Source organism: Carcharodon carcharias, chromosome 6 (assembly GCF_017639515.1).
Source record: "Carcharodon carcharias isolate sCarCar2 chromosome 6, sCarCar2.pri, whole genome shotgun sequence".
In the NCBI taxonomy this organism is placed as follows: domain Eukaryota; kingdom Metazoa; phylum Chordata; class Chondrichthyes; order Lamniformes; family Lamnidae; genus Carcharodon; species Carcharodon carcharias.
In genome coordinates this window covers 58,930,888-58,949,288 of record NC_054472.1, presented here as the reverse complement: position 1 = coordinate 58,949,288, position 18,401 = coordinate 58,930,888, and the positions used below count along the sequence as shown (strand labels likewise).

General features: G+C 43.9%; 1 protein-coding gene across 8 annotated transcripts in view; it reads left to right on the top strand.

Moving 5' to 3' along the window:
* The first annotated feature begins 6,707 nt into the window (after positions 1–6,707).
* The window catches only part of med30 (mediator complex subunit 30), a 40,279-nt gene continuing 28,585 nt past the window's right edge, over positions 6,708–18,401 (top strand). For 3 of the 8 annotated variants that reach the window (XR_005943300.1, XM_041189536.1, XM_041189537.1), the window contains exons 1-2: positions 6,710–7,069; positions 15,224–15,431. Coding sequence is in view for 7 of the 8 variants with exons in the window: in XM_041189536.1 (XP_041045470.1) it covers positions 15,261–15,431 (171 nt within the window). In the remaining variant the exon portion in view is untranslated. Of the gene's footprint in view, positions 7,070–15,223; positions 15,432–18,401 lie in introns of all 8 variants that reach the window. The other 5 variants (XM_041189531.1, XM_041189530.1, XM_041189533.1 and 2 more) reach the window with 5 other exon arrangements.

Genomic DNA, 18,401 nt, shown 5'->3' with positions numbered 1-18,401 from the left:
GATGCTTACCCAGAAACCTTTGATTATACCCTTGACAACTGGTTAGTGGCAGTGAAAAGATGCAAGGAGGTCAGCATATAGAGTGAAAGCCAAAGGAGAGAGGGATCCTCATATTAAAGTGGTCTTAGATAAAATGGCAGTGACATATTTGTTTGTAGAGCCTCTTCCACTGCAAAGTGGCTTAGCTCCCAAGTCATAACATCAGGGAACAGGTCCACACCATGGGGGCTCAGTTCTTGAGTATGCTGGGCCAATTACTTCTAACATCTGGGTCCAAAACCAAGAAGATCTGAGGATCAATATCAAGCCTGTTATTCAATTTCAGCCAGGTGGAGAAGAGAGGAGTCACAACTGGCTTCACAGCCCTGGTCTCAGAGGGAGGAATTGGCCACCCTTTACGGTCTTTGGCAACTTGAATGTCCCGGGTGGATTAAGTTGGAGCAATCTGAAGCCTGGGATGTAAGAATCCATCCGCAGCACTCAGCCACTTCGGATTTGGGATTAAACCTGACAACATCACTCTGAGAGGCCACAAGAGTTTGGAATGGGGAAGGGTCCTACAATTACAATACTAAGGCAACCTTCTGTAATTGGGGTTGAACAGGAGTGCGTTGTTAAAGATGCTGTGTCCGTGGTGGAGTGGGTGCTTGATTCCGACATTAGCTTCCAAAAACTTCTGCTCTCCAATGCAGATTTATCCCAAGCAAAACCCCCCCAAAAGCAAAAATTATTTAGGAAATGTCCTCCCATTCCTTAATTCAGAAATTCTCCAAGTGTCCGGAGAAGCCTGAACTAGTGTCACAGGGAAATGGTCATTTATTTCTTCTGTTTGACTTGCCTGGGGTCATGGTATAACTCCTGAATAGGATAGCTGGCTGAAATTGAATATAAGATGGAAACAAAGACAGGAATCTAAGTAATCATTCTGAAAATGTTCAGTATTAAAGAGGACAGTTATAGAACTTGGGTTTCATCACAGAAGACCAACTCGAGAGAGCTTCAGTTGAAAGAAAGAGGAACTTTGCCATTGACAGCAAGGACAGTAACACAGAACCAACAGAATTGCTTTAAACATATATATGAAATTACTTACTGAATGTGTTAAAAGATGCCAAATCTCCCAAGCACCTTGATTCCCAAATGCCAACCACCAACACCTCGAATTACCCATCCTTTAAACTGTTCGTGTTTGACTGCAGGCATTGAGTCGATTGATTGAGCTGAAGTTATACGGGATACAGGCATAACTTCAGCCTCTGGCTGTGCATGCTCTCTGCCCAGTATGGAACAGATAACGAAGAGTTATATCTTGACATTTTACCCAAGCATCTTTCAATCACCTCAGGGAACTGTGCAAATTGGTTGCACATCCCATGGCATGTGGGCATCACTGGCTAGGCCAGCATTCATTATCCATCTCTAATTGTTCAGAGGACAGTTAAGAGTCAGCCACATTGTTGTGGGTCTGGATCACATGTAGGCTAGGCCTGACCAGGTAAGGACAGCAGGTTTCCTTCCCTAAAGGGAATTAGTAAACCAGATGGGTTGTCACAACAATCAACAATGGTTTTATGGTCACCAGGTTTTTTATTGAATTCAAATTCCACCATCTGCCATGGCGGAATGCAAACCCGGGTCCCCGGAGCACTACTCTGGGCCTCTGGATTTTTAGTCTAGCGACAATACAACTCACACCATTATCTACCCCTCTTCTCAATAGAAATCGGGGAACTTTGATGAACGGTGCATACAGGAAGAACACGGTGCTGCAGTCATTGCCGTGGTCAAGGTTCCTGATTTTGTAGTTCTCATAAGAAGAATCACAGAATGTGATGTCCAAAACAATAGGAACATGCCCAGAATCCTTGTACTAGTAACTGAGTTAATGGGAGGAAAGATCTTGTAACAGTCTCTATCATGAGGGACTAAGTATTTGACAAACTAATGAGACTAAAGGCAGACAAGTTGCCAGAGCCTGATGGCTTGCATCCAAGGGTTTTAAAGGAAATGGCAGCAGGGATAGTGGAGGCATTAGTTGAAACATTCCAGAACTCACTGGATTCAGGGAGGGTTGCAGTGGATTGGAAAACTGTTAATGTGACGCCTCTGTTCAAGAAGGGAGGGAGACAAAAAGCAGGAAACTATAGGCCAGTCAGCCTAATATCTGCAGTTGGGAAATTGCTTAACACAATCAAACAAAGTCAGCATGGTTTTGTGAAAGGGAAATCATGTTTGACAAATTTGCTAGAGTTCTTTGAAGATATAAGAAGCAGAGTTGATAAAGGGGAACCAGTAGATGTAGTGTATTTGGATTTCCAGAAAGCATTTGATAAGGTGCTACATTAAAGGTTATTGCACAAGATAGGAGCTCATGATATTGGGGGTAATGTATTGGCATGGATTGAGGATTGGTTAACACACAGAAAACAGAATCAGGATTAATGGGTCTTTTTCAGGTTGGAAAGGGGTAACTAGTGGAGTGCCACAAGGATCAGTCGTAGAGCCTCAATTATTTACTATCTATATTAATGACAAGGAGGAGGGAGCAGAGTGTAATGTATCCAAATTTGCTGATGATACAAAAATAGGTGGGAGGGCATGTTGCAATGAGGACATAAGGAATCTGCAAGGGGATATAGTTAGGTTGAGGGAGTGGGCAAAAACCTGGCAGATGGAGTTTAATGTAGGAAAGTGTGAGGTCATGCACTTTGGTAGGAAGAATCACAATGCAAACTATTATTTAAATGGAGAGAGACTCCAAAAAAGTGCAGCTCAGAGGGATCTGGGTGTTATTGTGCATGAAACACAAAAAGTTAGCATTTGGTGCAAGTAACCAAGAAGGCAAATAGAATTTTGGCCAGTATTGCTCGGGGGCTGGAATTTAAAAATAGGGAAGTCTTGTTACAACTGTACAGGGTGTTGGTGAGGCTGCACCTGGAATACTGCATACAGTTTTGGTCCCCATATTTAAGAAAGGATATATTGGCATTGGAGACAGTTCAAAAGAGATTCACTAGGCCGATTCCTGGGAAAAAGGGGTTAACATATCAAAAATGGCTAAACAGGTTAGGCCTTTATTCATTAGAGTTTAGAAGAATGAAAGGTGATCTTCTTGAAACATACAAGATTCTGAGGGGGCTTGACAGGGTAGATGTTGAGAAGATGTTTCCACGAGTGGGGGAATCTTGAATTAGGGGACATCGTTACAGAATAAGGGGACACTCATTTAAAATTGAGATGCGAAGCAATTTCTTCTCTCAGAGGTAGTGAATGCCTGGAATTCTCTAGCCGGGAGAGTTCTGGAGGCTAGATCACTGAAAGTATTTAAAGAGGAGGTAGATAGATTTTTGAAATATCGGGGAATTGAGGGCTATGAGGAACTGGCACGAAAGAGCAGTTGAGGCCTGGGGCAGATCATCCATGATATTATCGAATGGCGGGGCAGGCTTGAGGGGCCGAATGGCCTACTCCTGCTCCTATTTCTTATGGTCCAAGTTTGATGAAACTAACCCAGGGAATAGTCAGGGTTAAAGTGACTTAAATAGTAGGCACTGGTGCTCCAGTGTGCTCCGGCAACAGTACACCCCTGTAAATTTGCACCTCGTCTTCTCTAGGTTTTTGAGGTTGGAGGAGAGAGTTCATGGTCCGAAGTTGTTGAACTCAGAAGGCTGTACAGTACCTAATCGGAAGATGAGGTGCTATTCCTCCTGTTTGCATTGAGCTTCACTGGAACATTGCAGCAGGCCAAGGACAGACATGTGGGCATGAGAGCAGGATGGGGTGTTGAAACAGCAAGTGACAGGAAGGTCTGGGTCATGCTTGCAGACAGACCAAAGGTGTTCTGCAAAGCAGTCACCCAGTCTGCGTTTGGTCTCTCCCATATGGAGGAGACCGCATAGGGAGCAGCGAATGCAGTAGGCCAAATTGAGCGAAGTGCAAGTGAAGCACTGCTTCACTTGAAAGGAGTATTTTGGCCCTTGGACAGTGAGGAATGGGGAAGTAAAGGGGCAGGTGTTGCACCTTCTGCGATTGCATGGGAAGGTGCCGTGGGAGGGGGCTGAGGTATTGGGGGTGATGGAGGAGTGGACCAGGGTGTCCCTGAGGGAACGTTCCTTATGGAATGCCGACAGGGGTGGGTTGGGGGTGAAGGGAAGATGTGTCTGGTGGTGGCATCATGCTGGAGTTGGTGGAAATGGCAGAGGATGATCCTTTGAATGCTGGTGGGGTGAAAAGTGAGGGCAAGGGGGACCCTATCATGGTTCTGGGGGGTGGAGGGAGAAGAAAGTGTGAGGGCAGAGGCGTGGGAGATGGGACGTACATGGTTAAGGGCCCTGTCAACCACTGTGGGTGGGAAACCTTGGTTAAGGTAAAAGGAAGAAATGTCAGAACCACTGTTTTGTAATGCGGCATCATCGGAACAGATGTGACGTAGACGAAGGAACTGAGAGAATCGAATGGAGTCCATACAGGAAACAAGGTGTGAGGAAATGTAGTCGAGGTAGCCATAGGCTTGTAATGAATATTGGTGCACAGTCTATCAACTGAAATTGGGACAGAGAGGTGAAGGAAGGGAAGGGAAGTGTCAGAGATGGACCATGTGAAAGTGATGGAGGGATGGAAATTAGAAGCAAAATTGATAAATTTTTCCAGGTCCAGAAGAGAGCACGAAGCAGCACCGAAAACAGTCTTCGATGAACCAAGAAAAGAGTTGTGGGAGGGGGCCCGAGTAGGACTGGAACAAGGAATGTTCCACATACCCATAAAGAGACAGGCATAACTGGGGCCCGTGCGGGAACCCATAGCCACACTTTTTACTTGGAGGAAGTGAGGTGTTTAAGTAGAAATTGTTCAGTGAGAGAACAAGTTCAGCCAGACGGAGGAGAGTGGTGGTAGATGGGGATTGTTCGGGCCTCTGTTCAAGGAAGAAGTGGAGAGCCCTCATCATCTTGGTGGGGAATGGAAGTGTAGGGGGATTGGACACCCATGGTGAAGAGGAGGCGGTTAGAGTCAGGGAACTGGAAATTGTTATAATGTAGGGCATCAGAGGAATCACAGATGTAGGTGGGAAGGGACTGAACAAGGAGATAGAGAACGGAGTCAAGATAGGAAGAAATGAGTTCTGTGGGACAGGAACAGGCTGACATGATCGGTCTGCCGGGACAGTCCTGTTTGTGAATTTTGGGAAGGAGGTAGAGGCGGGCTGTCCAAGGTTGGGAGACTATGAGGTTGGAAGCTGTAGAGGTAAGATCGCCAAAGGAGATGAGGTCAGTAACAGTCCTGGAAACAATGGCTTGATGTTCGGTGGGGGGTCATGGTCCAGGGGGAGGTAAGAGGAAGTGTCTGAGAGTTGGCACTCAGCCTCTGCGAGGTAGAGGTCAGTATGCCAGACAACAACAGCACCACCCTTGTCAGCAGGTTTGATAACGAAGTCAGGGTTGGGCCTGAGAGAACAGAGTGAGGCAAGTTCAGAAGGAGACAGGTTAGAGTGGGGTAGAGGAGCAGAGAAATTGAGACAGCTGATTTCTCACCGACAGTTCTCAATGAAAAGATCAAGAACAGTTAAGAGGCCAGAGGGAGGGGTCCAGGTGGAGGGAGAATATTGGAGGTGGGTGAAAGGATCCGTTGAACGGGGAGAAGACTCCTGCCCAAAGAAGTGAGCATGGAGATGAAGACGGTGGAAGAAGAGTTCAGTATCGTGCCAAGCCCGGAATTCATTGAGGTGAGGACATAAGGGTTGAAACTGAGTTCTTTGCTGAGCACTGAACGTTTAGCACCAGAGAGGGCAAGGTCAGGGGGTTTGGTGAATACACGGCAGGGGCTGGGATTAGAAGACAGGATGGGGTCAGAAGGAAGGAAGGGGTGGAGGGTCCTGGATGGGCGTGGGAATCAATGAGTTGTTGGAGCTTGCGTTCCTTAGTACCTGAAAGAAAGAGACAAAGTTTCTTGTTAAGGTGTCAGATGAAATGAAGGAGAAAATGAAACTGGGGGTAAGGACAGCTTTGAGATAGCATGAGTTGGTGCTGTTGAGGGAAAGGTCGAGTGTGTTCATATGTTGGCACATGGCACTGAGTGCGGACCTCAGGATGCACTGAGAAAAGCAGTCTGAGGAGTGTTGTATGTCCTGGAGATACCTGAAATCCCGAATGGATTTGAAACATGAGGGATAGAACTTCAGTTGGAATCCACGTGGGGTAAATTGGAGATGGAGACAGTCACTGAGGAAGGAAATATGACTGTGGAAGCCAGTTTTAGTAAACACCTAGTCAAACACCAGGAGGGAAATGGAAAGCAATGAAGGTAAATGGCCTCATTTGATACTCCTCACAGCTGTGATTGTTTCTTTAACCAATATTGTGCCCTCTCCTTTGTTTTCCCCCTGTAACCTGTCTAAAATCTGCCACCTGGATTCCATCCCTCTTTCTACCTATTTCATTGATATGAATAAAGGCCATAATCTACCCTAGTTTGTATAGCTAAAGGCGAGGCGGACGCGCTTTATTTGCTAAGCACCACTTAGCTGTCGCCTTTCACTCACGCAGCTCTCGCGAGACTGCTGCGGAGGCGCATGCTCAGGCGCCCCCCGCCACCCACAACCCCGTCTGTGCGCAGGCGCGGTCTGGTGCTCTGCACGCAGGCGTGGTTTCAGGCGGTCCCGTCTGTGCGCGTGCGCAGGCGCAGTCCGGGGCTTTATGCGCAGGCACGAGCTCAGGCAGTCTGTCTGTGCGCAGGTGCGGGCTGCAGCTTTGGCCGTTTCACACTTGCGTGTGTGTCAATGAGTTGCTGTCCGAGCTCCTTCCTGTGGATTGGGAAACTGGCATGAGGTCGGGTTGTGAGTATTGAAACGAATAACGTTTCAACATCGAGACGGTATTTTGATCTAAGCATCAAGCAGATTTGTGCTGCGGCCGGCCTCTGGGTTTGTTTATCATGGCTGAAGGAATGACATTTAGACAGATGTCAACATTATTTATTTTTTCAGAAGTTCCACGATTTGCGAGTATTATGAAGTAAATGAGTTCGTGTGGCATTTGTCGGCGAGAGTAATTCTGTTGGTATCAACCAACCAAAGGTTTGGATTTTTTTTTAAAGTGGTACTTGCATTAAACGCGACAGACAGTACTTTTCTTACGCTGTGATGAACTGGTGAAAGAGTTCACTCCGTGCAGCTGAGGTTCTTCTCTGTGTTCTGTGCAAGATTTGTGCAGGAGCTGAACACATATGTTAGGGTTGCAAATCCAGCATTAACCGCCCTGTAATGAAAATTCTTCAAAGCTGCAACTTTTGTAAGTTGTTAAACATAGAGAAACAAGATAATGTCTGTATGTTCCCTTTACTAAAAGGTGAAATGCACCTTTTTTCTCTGCCTCGGGGTGCAGGTAGGTCATACTCCTTTAGTTACTGGCTAAGGAGCAGCATTTGCAATAGCCCAGGGTCAGCTAAACAACCCACATAATCTTGGAGGAATTGTATTGTGCACCAGGAATTGCATATGAAATACTGGCATAGCCTTCTAATAGACCCTATCAGCTCAGATCAGCATTAAACTATGTCACCGATGCCACCATTTTAAGCGTAGGTAGCCTGAAGCAATTGCAGCCATGTGTTTCTGACCCGGTTTCTCAGGCGATGATAAACCTCCTGAGGAATGCTTGTTGTTTGCCTTCCATGCACAGCATATCTGAAGCAAGTATGTGCTTGGCATCTGCTGTCTCTTACCTTTTTCTTTTGAGTGTCTAAAATCCCTTGTGTTTAATTTCCCAGGCAGCACATTAATTATAGCTCATAGAACAATGACTTGCTTTTCAGCATATGTCAGACCACTCTGAATTACCTAGAAGCAGGTACATGAAAATAGTTGAAAGGCAATTAGATTTTTTTAAACATTTAACGATCTTTTATCTGAGAGGAGATACTGCTGTTTGTTTAAATGAAATTAGTCAGAATTAAAACACTAATCAAGATTGTGATTAGTTTTTGGCATCAGTATACTTTCTTGACATAAAAAAACATTTACTTTACGGGGTGGATATGGACAAGTAAAAATTAAAGGAATAAGTGTTTTTTTTAGGAGGCTTCTGAAGAGATAGGGCACATAGTGTTGGAAGAAAATCCCAAAGGGGAGTGACATAAGTTTTTAAAATTCATTTGTGGGATATGGGCGTCCAATTAGTGCCCATCCCTAACACAAAAACAGAATTACCTGGAAAAACTCAGCAGGTCTGGCAGCATTGGCAGAGAAGAAAAGAGTTGACGTTTCGAGTCGTCATGACCCTTCAACAGAACTAGGTGAATCCAAGGAAGGGGTGAAATATAAGCTGGTTTAAGGTGTGTGTACAAGCAAGCAGTGATAGGAGCAGATCATCAAAAGATGTCACAGACAAAAGAACACAGGTGTTGAAGTTGGTGATATTATCTAAACGAATGTGCTAATTAAGAATGGATGGTAGGGCACTCAAGGTATAGCTCTAGTGGGGGTGGGGGGAGCATAAAAGATTTAAAAATAATGGAAATAGGTGGGAAAAGAAAAATCTATATAATTTATTGGAAAAAACAAAAGGAAGGGGGAAGAAACAGAAAGGGGGTGGGGATGGAGGAAGGAGTTCAAGACCTAAAGTTGTTGAACTCAATATTCAGTCTGGAAGGCTGTAAAGTGCCTAGTCGGAAGGTGAGGTGCTGTTCCTGCAGTTTGCGTTGGGCTTCACTGGAACAATGCAGCAAGCCAAGGACAGACATGTGGGCAAGAGAGCAGGGTGGAGTGTTAAAATGGCAAGCGACAGGGAGGTTTGGGTCTCTTGCTCTCTTCTCTACCCCCACCCAGCTACCCCCCCCCCCACCCCACACACACACACACACACACACACACACACACCTTAAACCAGCTTATATTTCATTTTTCACCCCTTCCTTGGATTCACCTAGTTCTGTTGAAGGGTCATGAGGACTCGAAACGTCAACTCTTCTTTTCCGCCGATGCTGCCAGACCTGCTGAGTTTTTCCAGGTAATTCTGTTTTTGTTTTGGATTTCCAGCATCTGCAGTTTTTTGTTTTTATCTCAGTGCCCATCCCTAGTTTCCCTTGAGAAGATGGTGGTGAGCCGCCTTCTTGAGCCACTGCAGTCCCTGTGGTGTAGGTACACCCACAGTGCTGTTAGGGAGCCAGTGACAGTGAAAGGACGGTGATATATTTCCAAATCAGGATGGTGAGTGGCTTGGAAGGGAACTTCCCCATGGTGTTCCCATGTATCTGCTGCCCTCATCCTTCTAAGTGGTAGTGGTCATGGGTTTGGAAGGTGCTGCCTAAGGAGCCTTGGTGAGTTTCTGCAGTGCATCTTGTAGACGGTACACATCGTTGTCACTGTGTGTTGATGGTGGAGGTAATGAATGTTTGTGGATGAGGTACCAATCAAGTGGGCTGCTTTGTCCTGGATGGTGTCAAGCTTCTTCAGTGTTGTTGGAGCTGCACTCATCCAGGCAAGTGGGGAGTATTCCACCACACTCCTGACTGGTGCCTTGTAGATGGTGGACAGGATTTAGGGAGTCAGGAGGTGAGTTATTCGCACAGGGTCCCTAGCCTCTGTCCAGTTAAGTTTCTGGTTAATCGTAACCCCAGGCTGTTGATGGCGGGGGATTCAGCGATGGTAATGCCATCGAAGGTCAAGGGGCGATGGTTAGATTCTCTTTTGTTGAAGATGGTTATTGCCTGGTACTTTTGTGGCATGAAGTTACTTACCACTTGTCCACCCAAGCCTGATATTGTCCAGGTCTTGCTGCATTTGGACATGGACTGCTTCAGTAGCTGAGGAGTCGCGAATGGTGCTGAACATTGTGCAGTCATCAGTGAACATCCCCACTTCAGACCTTATGATAGAAGGCAGGTCATTGATGAAGCACCTGAAGATGGTCGGGCCTAGAACACTGGATAAGCACAGCTGCTCTTTCAAAGAGGCAGTATAGGCCTGATGAGCTGAATGTTTTTTTTTTCAGTGCTGTAAGTTTCTCTGATTCTACAAACAAAATTCTTCACAGTTGGGTATAAGGTGGACTTCAGTGCAGCTTACGCACGCAATCATTTGACAGTAAGATGTGTGCATATGTAATATGTGTGTGTGCACATGCCACAATAGAGTGCCTTACATCCAGCTTTGCTGTAAACACAAAGATTGATAAAATGGGAGCATAAAATTGCAAGGAGACTGATTAATTTCGTGGGCGAAATGGCGCCAAATGAATTTTAATGCATGTAATTCTGAGGTTTTCCATTTTGGACCAAAAAACATGGACACGAGTATTGTTTAAATGATGTAAAGCTGGGAACAATGGAGATCCAAAGACATTTAGAGCTCCATTTACTCATCGCTAGGTTAAAGTAGGTGCAAGGAATAATCAAAAATTTCAGGGGAGGAAGTTTTGCAACTACACAAAGCACTGGTTTGGCCACAACTGAAGTACTGTGTGCACTTCTGGGCACTGCACATCAGAAAGGATAAATTGGCCTTGGAAGGAGTACAGCACAGATTTACCAGAATGTTAGTGGAACTCCCAGGAGTTAGATTATAAGATGAGAATTGCATAAACCATGCCTGTATTTCATAGGAGTTAGAAGGATAAATGATCATTTGATAGTTTTAAGATTGTGATGAAGAGAGACTTTTTCTGCTGGCGGCAGAGTCTGGGGCAAGTGACATAGGCTAGGATTTTTCCCCTCGGCGATTTGGGGGCAGGGACCGCTCGCCGAGGGGAAAATGACGGTCGGGAGGAATCCCCGACATCATCCCCGTCTGTTTAAGTTTTTAGGAAGGCGGGCAGACAGTGAAATCAGCTGTCTGCCCGCCAACTTGTCAATGCCAATTGAGATTATTGACAGGCTAATTGAAGTAATTAAAGACCTGCCTGTCCAACCTTAAGGCTGGCGGGCAGGCCAGGAGCCCCAGCGAGCTTCTGATAATACGTGAAACCTCATTCACCGGCGGGATGATGTTTCATGTCCATTTTGTAAAAAAGTAATAAAGTTTGTGTTTTTTATTAACATGTCCCATCTCGTGTGACATTGTCACATGAGGGGGACATGTTAATTTTTTAATGTTTCTATTTTTACACTTACCTGTCACGAATCTCCCTGAGGCAGGACTTTGCCTCAGGGAGAAGTGCGCTCTTTTGTGTGCATGCACGAAAGAGCGCACTTTGACTGATGGGGAATCCGCCCCCACCCACCCACCCCGGAACAGAAAGCACATAGCAGTTCCTGTCGGGGATGCTGCTGGGCCAGCCTTATCCGGCCCGCCCACTCAAAATGGCGGCGAGCTCCATTTCAGTGGCGGGGGTCAGCTGGCCCCCAGCTGATGGGGTCCGCACGCCATCCGAGGACAAAATTCTGCCCTTAATTTTAAAATCTACAGATAGATTAGACACGTCAGATTGGCAAAGGTTGCCTGGAAGATGAGCTCATAGAGAGTTTTGAGTTTTGCAAGCACAGGCTGATTAGGTATGGTCTGTACTTGCCTGTCACATACAGCGGAAGGAAGATGCTGTTTGATACAATCTGTCAGCCTTTGGGACTTATAGCCTACATACCTAGCATCACCTGTTCCTTAAATTTTTGAGATAGATTCAGGGTAATCTATCTCAAAAATCTGAGCACCAGATGAAGTTAGTTGTTTCAGACTGCTGCTATGTAGTGGCAACATGAGTGATATTCACCACTAACAGGAAGCTGCTGTCAAACCAAAAAGACATTGTGCCTGTCACACACATGAGTAATGTATATGAATTTCAGTGCCAGTGTGATGCTAGGTATGTGGGCCTTACGTCCCAAAGGTTGGCAGATGGTATCAAACAACATCTTCCTTCCACTGTGCGCAATAGCAAGGTACAGATCATATCCAGCCAGCCTCAAAACACAAGTGTCCAACATTAGATGTGATTCTGCAATTAGACAACATTTGCTAAATAATCCTCAGTGTGCTAAAAATTACGCTGACAACCAATTTAAGATGGTCAGTCAGGCTCGCAGTGTGGTGCATTTGCGTGTACTGGAAGCTACATACATTAATACACAGGGCCCTGATATTTGCAGGCAGAAAGAACATGTAGGCACGATGCGCACATTTCAGCTAAACAAAATAAGTGATAGTCATTCACTGGTTCATTCCCCAGGGCAATGCTGTCTGGTTTAAAATTTCAAACAATGCTTTGCAGTTAACCATCAGTCACCATTAACTGGTGCTTTCACTATGGCAACGCCTCTACCAATCAGTATCCACTTGCCAACCAATCAGCATTTTCTTCTACAGTATATAGCTGTTGCTTCCCCTGACATAGGCGTTCTTGCGATTGTCCTGATGAGTGCAAAACGAAAAGCTTCAACAAAATGTATTTTTTGACAATGCTCATCTTATAGCCTTAAAAGGAGTGGATGCTGAAATAGGAGATGCATTGCTGATAATTTTCCAAAATTCCCTAGATTCTGGAAAGGTCCCATCAAATTGGAAAATAGCGAATATAAAACTCCTCTATTCAAGAAAGGAAAGAAACAAAAAGCAGGAATCTACAGGCCAGCTAGCCCAACCTCGGTCATTGGGAAAATGCTGGAATCTATTATTAAGGAGGTTATAGCAGGGTATTTAGAAAATCTTAATACAAACCAGTCAGAGTCAACATGGTTTTGTGAAAGGGAAATTGTGTTTGACTAACTTATTAGAGTTCTTTGTGGAAATAACAAGTAACATGGATAAAGGGGAAGATGTAGATTTGGTGTTCTTGGATTTCCAAAAGGTATTTGAAAGGTGCCACATCAAATATTACTGCACAAAATAAGAGCTCATGGAGTAGGGAGTAATATTAGCCTGGATAGAGGATAGTTTAGCTAACAGGAAGCAGAGAGTAGGGATAAATGGGTCATTTTCATGTTGGCAAACTGTTGCTAGCGGAGTGCCACAGGGATGAGTGCTGGGGCCTCAACTATTTCAATTTCTGTCAAGGACTTGGATGAAGGGACTGAATGTATGGTTGCTAAATTTTCTAATGCTGCAAATATAGACAGGAGAGAGGTTGTGAAGGGGGCTTAAGGAGTCCAAAAAGGGATATAGATAGGTTAAATGAGTAGGGAAAAAATTTGGCAGATGGAGTATAATGTGGGAAAATGTGAAGTTGTCCACTTTGGCCAGAAGAATAGAAAAGCAGCATATTATTTAAATGGAAAGATATTGCAGAGGAATCTGGATGTCCTGGTACATGAATTACAAAAACTTAGTATCTAGGAACAGCAAGTGATTAGGAAGATACATGGAATGTTGTCATTTATTGCTGGGGAATGGAATATAAAAGTACGTAAGTTTTGTTACAGTTGTACATTACATTGGTGAGACCACTTCCGGAGCACTGTGTACAGTTTTGGTCTCCTCGCTTAAGAAATGTTTTGCATCTATTAGAAGCAATTCTGAGAGGATTCACTCCACTGACCCCTGGGATGAAAGGCTTATCTTGTGAGGAAAAGTTGGGCAGGTTGAGTCTGTATCCTTTGGCGTTTAGAAGAATGAGAGGTTATTTTATTGAAATATACCAAGACCTTGAGGACACTTGACATGGTGGATGGCTAGAGGAAGTTTCCTCTTGTGGGAGAGACTAGAACTAAGTGACATAGTTTAAAAATAAGGGGTCTCCCATTGAAGACGAAGATGAGAAGAAATCTTTCCTTCAAAGGGTTGTTGGTCTATGGAATAATTTTTCCCAGACAGCAGTGGAGATGGGGTCATTGAATATTTTTAAGGCTGAGTTAGAGAGATTCTTGAGTAACAGAGTGAAAGGTTATAGGGGATAGATAAGAAATTAGAGTTGAGGTCACAGTCAGATCAGCTATCATCGTATCAAATGGCAGGGCAGGCTTGAGGTGCCAAATGGCCTACTCTAGCTTCTAATCCACATGTTCATAAAATCAGAGCCAGGCCAATCAGGGCAGAAGTTAGAAAACACTTTTTTTTCAAAAAAAGGTGGTAGAAATGTAGAACAGCCTCTCTCAAAAAGCAGTAAATGCTAACTGAATTAATAATTTTAAATCTGAGCAATAGATTTTAGTTAGCCAAGGGTATAAAAGGTTATATAGCCAAAGCTGGTAGATTGAGTTAAGATACAGTTCATATATCTGTATGTGTACCACCACCTTGAAAATAAGAAAACATACTATTAAAATGTTGGGTTTTTTTTAACTCTAGCAAGCTATTGGTCGAGTATCCTTTATCCAAAACCCTCGGGGCAGATTGCATTTTGGATTTCAGATAATTTAGGTTTTCAGATACTGCATATAGACCTAGGCCTAGTTACATAGCAAGGGCCGAAGCCTAGGCTAGCTATAGTCTTAAGTAAGTAAAATGACTGGAAAAGTAAGATAGACCACTGAATAATAAATAGAGGGTACCTGTAATAAGTTCCTACCTGTGGCGCTATCTGCGATCCTGCTTGTGGGAGAGGGTTTGCGAGGTAAACAGCACAGACAAACAATTAGACTTGCCGTGCTAAAGGTCGGGTGCAGTTGGTGAGATTCATGTCGGCTTGGGTCAGAGACTTCCCATGCTAAAGGCCGTATTCAGTCAGTGAGGTTTATGTCAGCTTGGGTCACAGAATTCCCACGCTAAAGGTCAAAGAGGTTCAAAAAAAGTGCGATTTTTGGATATGTTCAGTTTTCACATTTACGAATAAAGGACAACTGACATCTTATGCTATAAGAGCCTTCATTTTTCAGTAAAATCCTGTTTCTTTTATCATCTGAAATAGATAGGTCCTTGCATTGTAAATCTTAATGCAGACAAACATTTATGTCACCAAATACACAAATTTACAGTTCATTGAGTCAGTAAAAGTAGACCTTGATCACGCAGGCAGCAGCTGGAAGGCTGCCATATGTGGTTAACAAACGGGAATGAAATAGCATTTACGTATATGGCTAATAAGCCTCAAGGGATGGTTTTGTGATGCAACTGCATCTGGTATCATTACAAATATTGAGTGAGTCTCTATTAGTTAATGGCATCATCTGAACCTCCTGAGTGTTACAGCTTTGATTCTGACAAAGTGGAATTATATCAAAAAGCTTTTATGCATTATCAATCGCTAAACAAATTAATACAGACATTTTATGCAATGCATGCAAATAGCTTTTTTAATTTCTTTACCATGATGTCATCATTTGAAACGTTCCTGTCTTCTTGTTTGTGCAAAATCCTTGCTGCCAGAATTTCATAACATTGACGTGTCAGAAGAAAGGGAGTCATGGCAACGCCCCCAGTGCCTGGTGCTGGGGTGCCTGGAGCATTTTCTGGACCCCAGGCCCAGGCTGGACGTGAAGTTAATACAGCTTCCCTCTGTCGAATTGGCCAAGAGACGGTGCAAGACATTGTTTCAAGAACAATGGAGATCTTCCAGCTACTGAGGAATATGCAGGTCAGTGACTGTCATTTACCTATGTTGTATCATTGCAGTAAGCGCTGTGAATGGAACAGAATTCTAAAACACAGCAGACAGCCTGGAGTGCCCATGGTAATTTGATTGAGTAATGAACAGTAATACCTTACAGCTTCATGTACCTATGCTGTAGCTGACAGCAAATTACATGAATTCAAGACTAGAAACATTGTAAGTTTTTGCTACAAATGACAATTATTCAAGGTTTGTTTCAAAGGTTCCATTACTGTTGAAGCACAAATTCTATAATAAGATCATCTTTCATATTCATTCTAAATAACACCTAATAAGAGGCTTTGGTATGAGTAAATGGTATAGATTGTATGTTCTGTAATATTTTGATAATCTACACTATACTGATGTGAAAATATTTATCAAAAGTGACATATAACTTAACTTTAAAATTGGATAACAGTGATGACAGCTTTATTTATAGAGCACCTTTAACATAAAATGTCACAGGGTGCTTCACAGGCACATTATGCAACAGAATATGACACCAAGCTACATAAGATATTAGGACAGATGACCAAAAGCTTGACCAAAGAGCATTCTAAAGGAGGAGAGTGGGGTAAAGAGACCTAGAGGTTTAGGAAGGAATTCCAGAGCTTAGGGGCCCAGGCAACTAAAAACATGGCCGCCACTGGTGGATTGATTAATATCTGGGATGTTTAAAGCCAGATTGGAGGAATACAGTGAATTTTTTTAAAAATTCTTACATGGGATGTGAGCGTCCCAGTAAGGCCAGTATTTGTTGCCCACCCCTAATTGTCCTTGAGAAGGTGGTGGTGAGCCACCACCTTGAACTGCTGCAGTCTTGGATGGTGTGGGGCTGGAGAAGATTAGAGATAGGGAGGGGGTGAGGCCATAGAGGGATTTCAAAATAAGGATGAGGATTTTTAAATTGAGGCATTGCTTCACCAGGAGCCAGTATTGGGCAGTGAGCACAGAGGTACTTGGCGAATGGAACTTGGAGCTGTATTTTACACTCCGCTGGTGGGTTTGAAGTCAGGGGGGCTCATAAAATCTAGCGAGTGGCCTTCCTGCTCCTGACCTGTATAAAATTTTGAAGGCATTGAGTGGCCTGCCCGCCCTTGGGCCTGTTGAGGCCTTTGTGGCCAATAAATGATCACTTAAGTGCCTCAGCCTGCCCCTGCCACTATTTTACCTGCCACAGTGGGAAGCCCCCAACTTAGTTTTAGCTGCACACTTTCATGTCAGGCAAGGAGTGGGGTGGAGAGAACCTCCTTAGTGAGCCTCTTGTACCTATCAGAGGCACACCCCAGCGCTGTTTCCCCACTCCTGCCACCTTCATGAACACCCTTTACCCTCCATTCCCCTTGGGGAGTTAATGGGAATCTAGGAAGAGACAAACTTTGAACAAATATTTTGCATCTGTTTTCATGGTAGATGACACTAAAAGCATCCCAACAACAGTAGAAAATCAGGAGGCAAAGGGGAGAAGGGAACTTAAAACTATCACTAGAGAAAAATTGCTGGGCAACTTATTGGAACTAAAAGCTGACAAGTCGCCTCAACTGATGTGCTGCATCCTAGGGTTTAAAAGAAGCGATAGTAGATGCATTGGTTGCAATCTTCCAAAACTCCCTAGATTCTGGAAAGGTTTGGGAAACTGCAAATGTAATGCCCCTATTTAAAAAAGGAGGGGGACAGAATGCAGGAAGCAATAGGCCAGTTAACCTAACATCATTGGAAAAATGCTGTAATCCATTATTAAAGAAGGAATTGGATTAAGGAAGGAAAATAATAGTACAATCAAGCAGAGTCAACATTGTTTTATGATGGGGAAATCCTGTTTGACAAAATTATTAAAATTATTTGAGATGCAATAAGCGAAATAGATAAAGGAGAACATGTAGCTGTATAGCGTATTTGGATTTCCAAAAGCTATTCGATAAAGTGCCACATAAAAGGTAATTGCACTGGATAAGAGCTCATGGTGATTAGGATAATATATTAGCATGGATAGAGGATTGACTAATGAACAGGAAACAAGGAGTCAGGATAAATCGGTCATTTTCAGGTTGGCAAACCATAATTAGAGGAGTGCCACAGGGAACAGTGATGGGGCGTCAACTACTTACAATATATATTATTGACTTGAATGAAGGAACTGAGTGTATCGTAGCCAAATTTGCTGCTGATACAGAAATAGATAGGAAAAGCAAGTTGTGAGGAGGACAGAATCTGCAAAAGGATATAGATAGGTTAAATGAGTGGGCAAAAATTAGGCAGATGCAGTATAATGTAGGAAAATGTGAGATCATCCATTTTGTTATGAAGAATATAAGTGCTGAGTATTATATGGAGAGAGACTGCAGAATGCTGCAGTGCAGAAGAGTCTGGGTGTCCTCGTACATGAAACACAAAAAGCTAGCAAGTAGGTACTGAAAATAATTAGAAAGGCAAATGGAATGTTAGGCTTGCATGGGTTGGAATATAAAAGTAGGGAGGTCTTGCTGTAACTGTATAAGACATTGGTGAGAGCACACCTGGAGCACTGTATAGCATTTGGCCTTCTTTTGTAAGGAGGATTGGAGGCAGTTCAGAGAAGGCTCACCAGGTTGATCCCTGGGATAAATGGTTAAAAACAAAAAACTGCGGATGCTGGAAATCCAAAACAAAAACAGAATTACCTGGAAAAACTCAGCAGGTCCGGCAGCATCGGCGGAGAAGAAAAGAGTTGACGTTTCGAGTCCTCATGACCCTTCGACAGAACTGTTCTGTTGAAGGGTCATGAGGACTCGAAACGTCAACTCTTTTCTTCTCCGCCGATGCTGCCGGACCTGCTGAGTTTTTCCAGGTAATTCTGTTTTTGTTTTGGATTTCCAGCATCCACAGTTTTTTGTTTTTATCTCTGTGTGACTGCCACTGCTCTTCAAGAAATGCCTACCTCCTTGAAGAAGTTCTGTTCGTCTCTGGGATAAA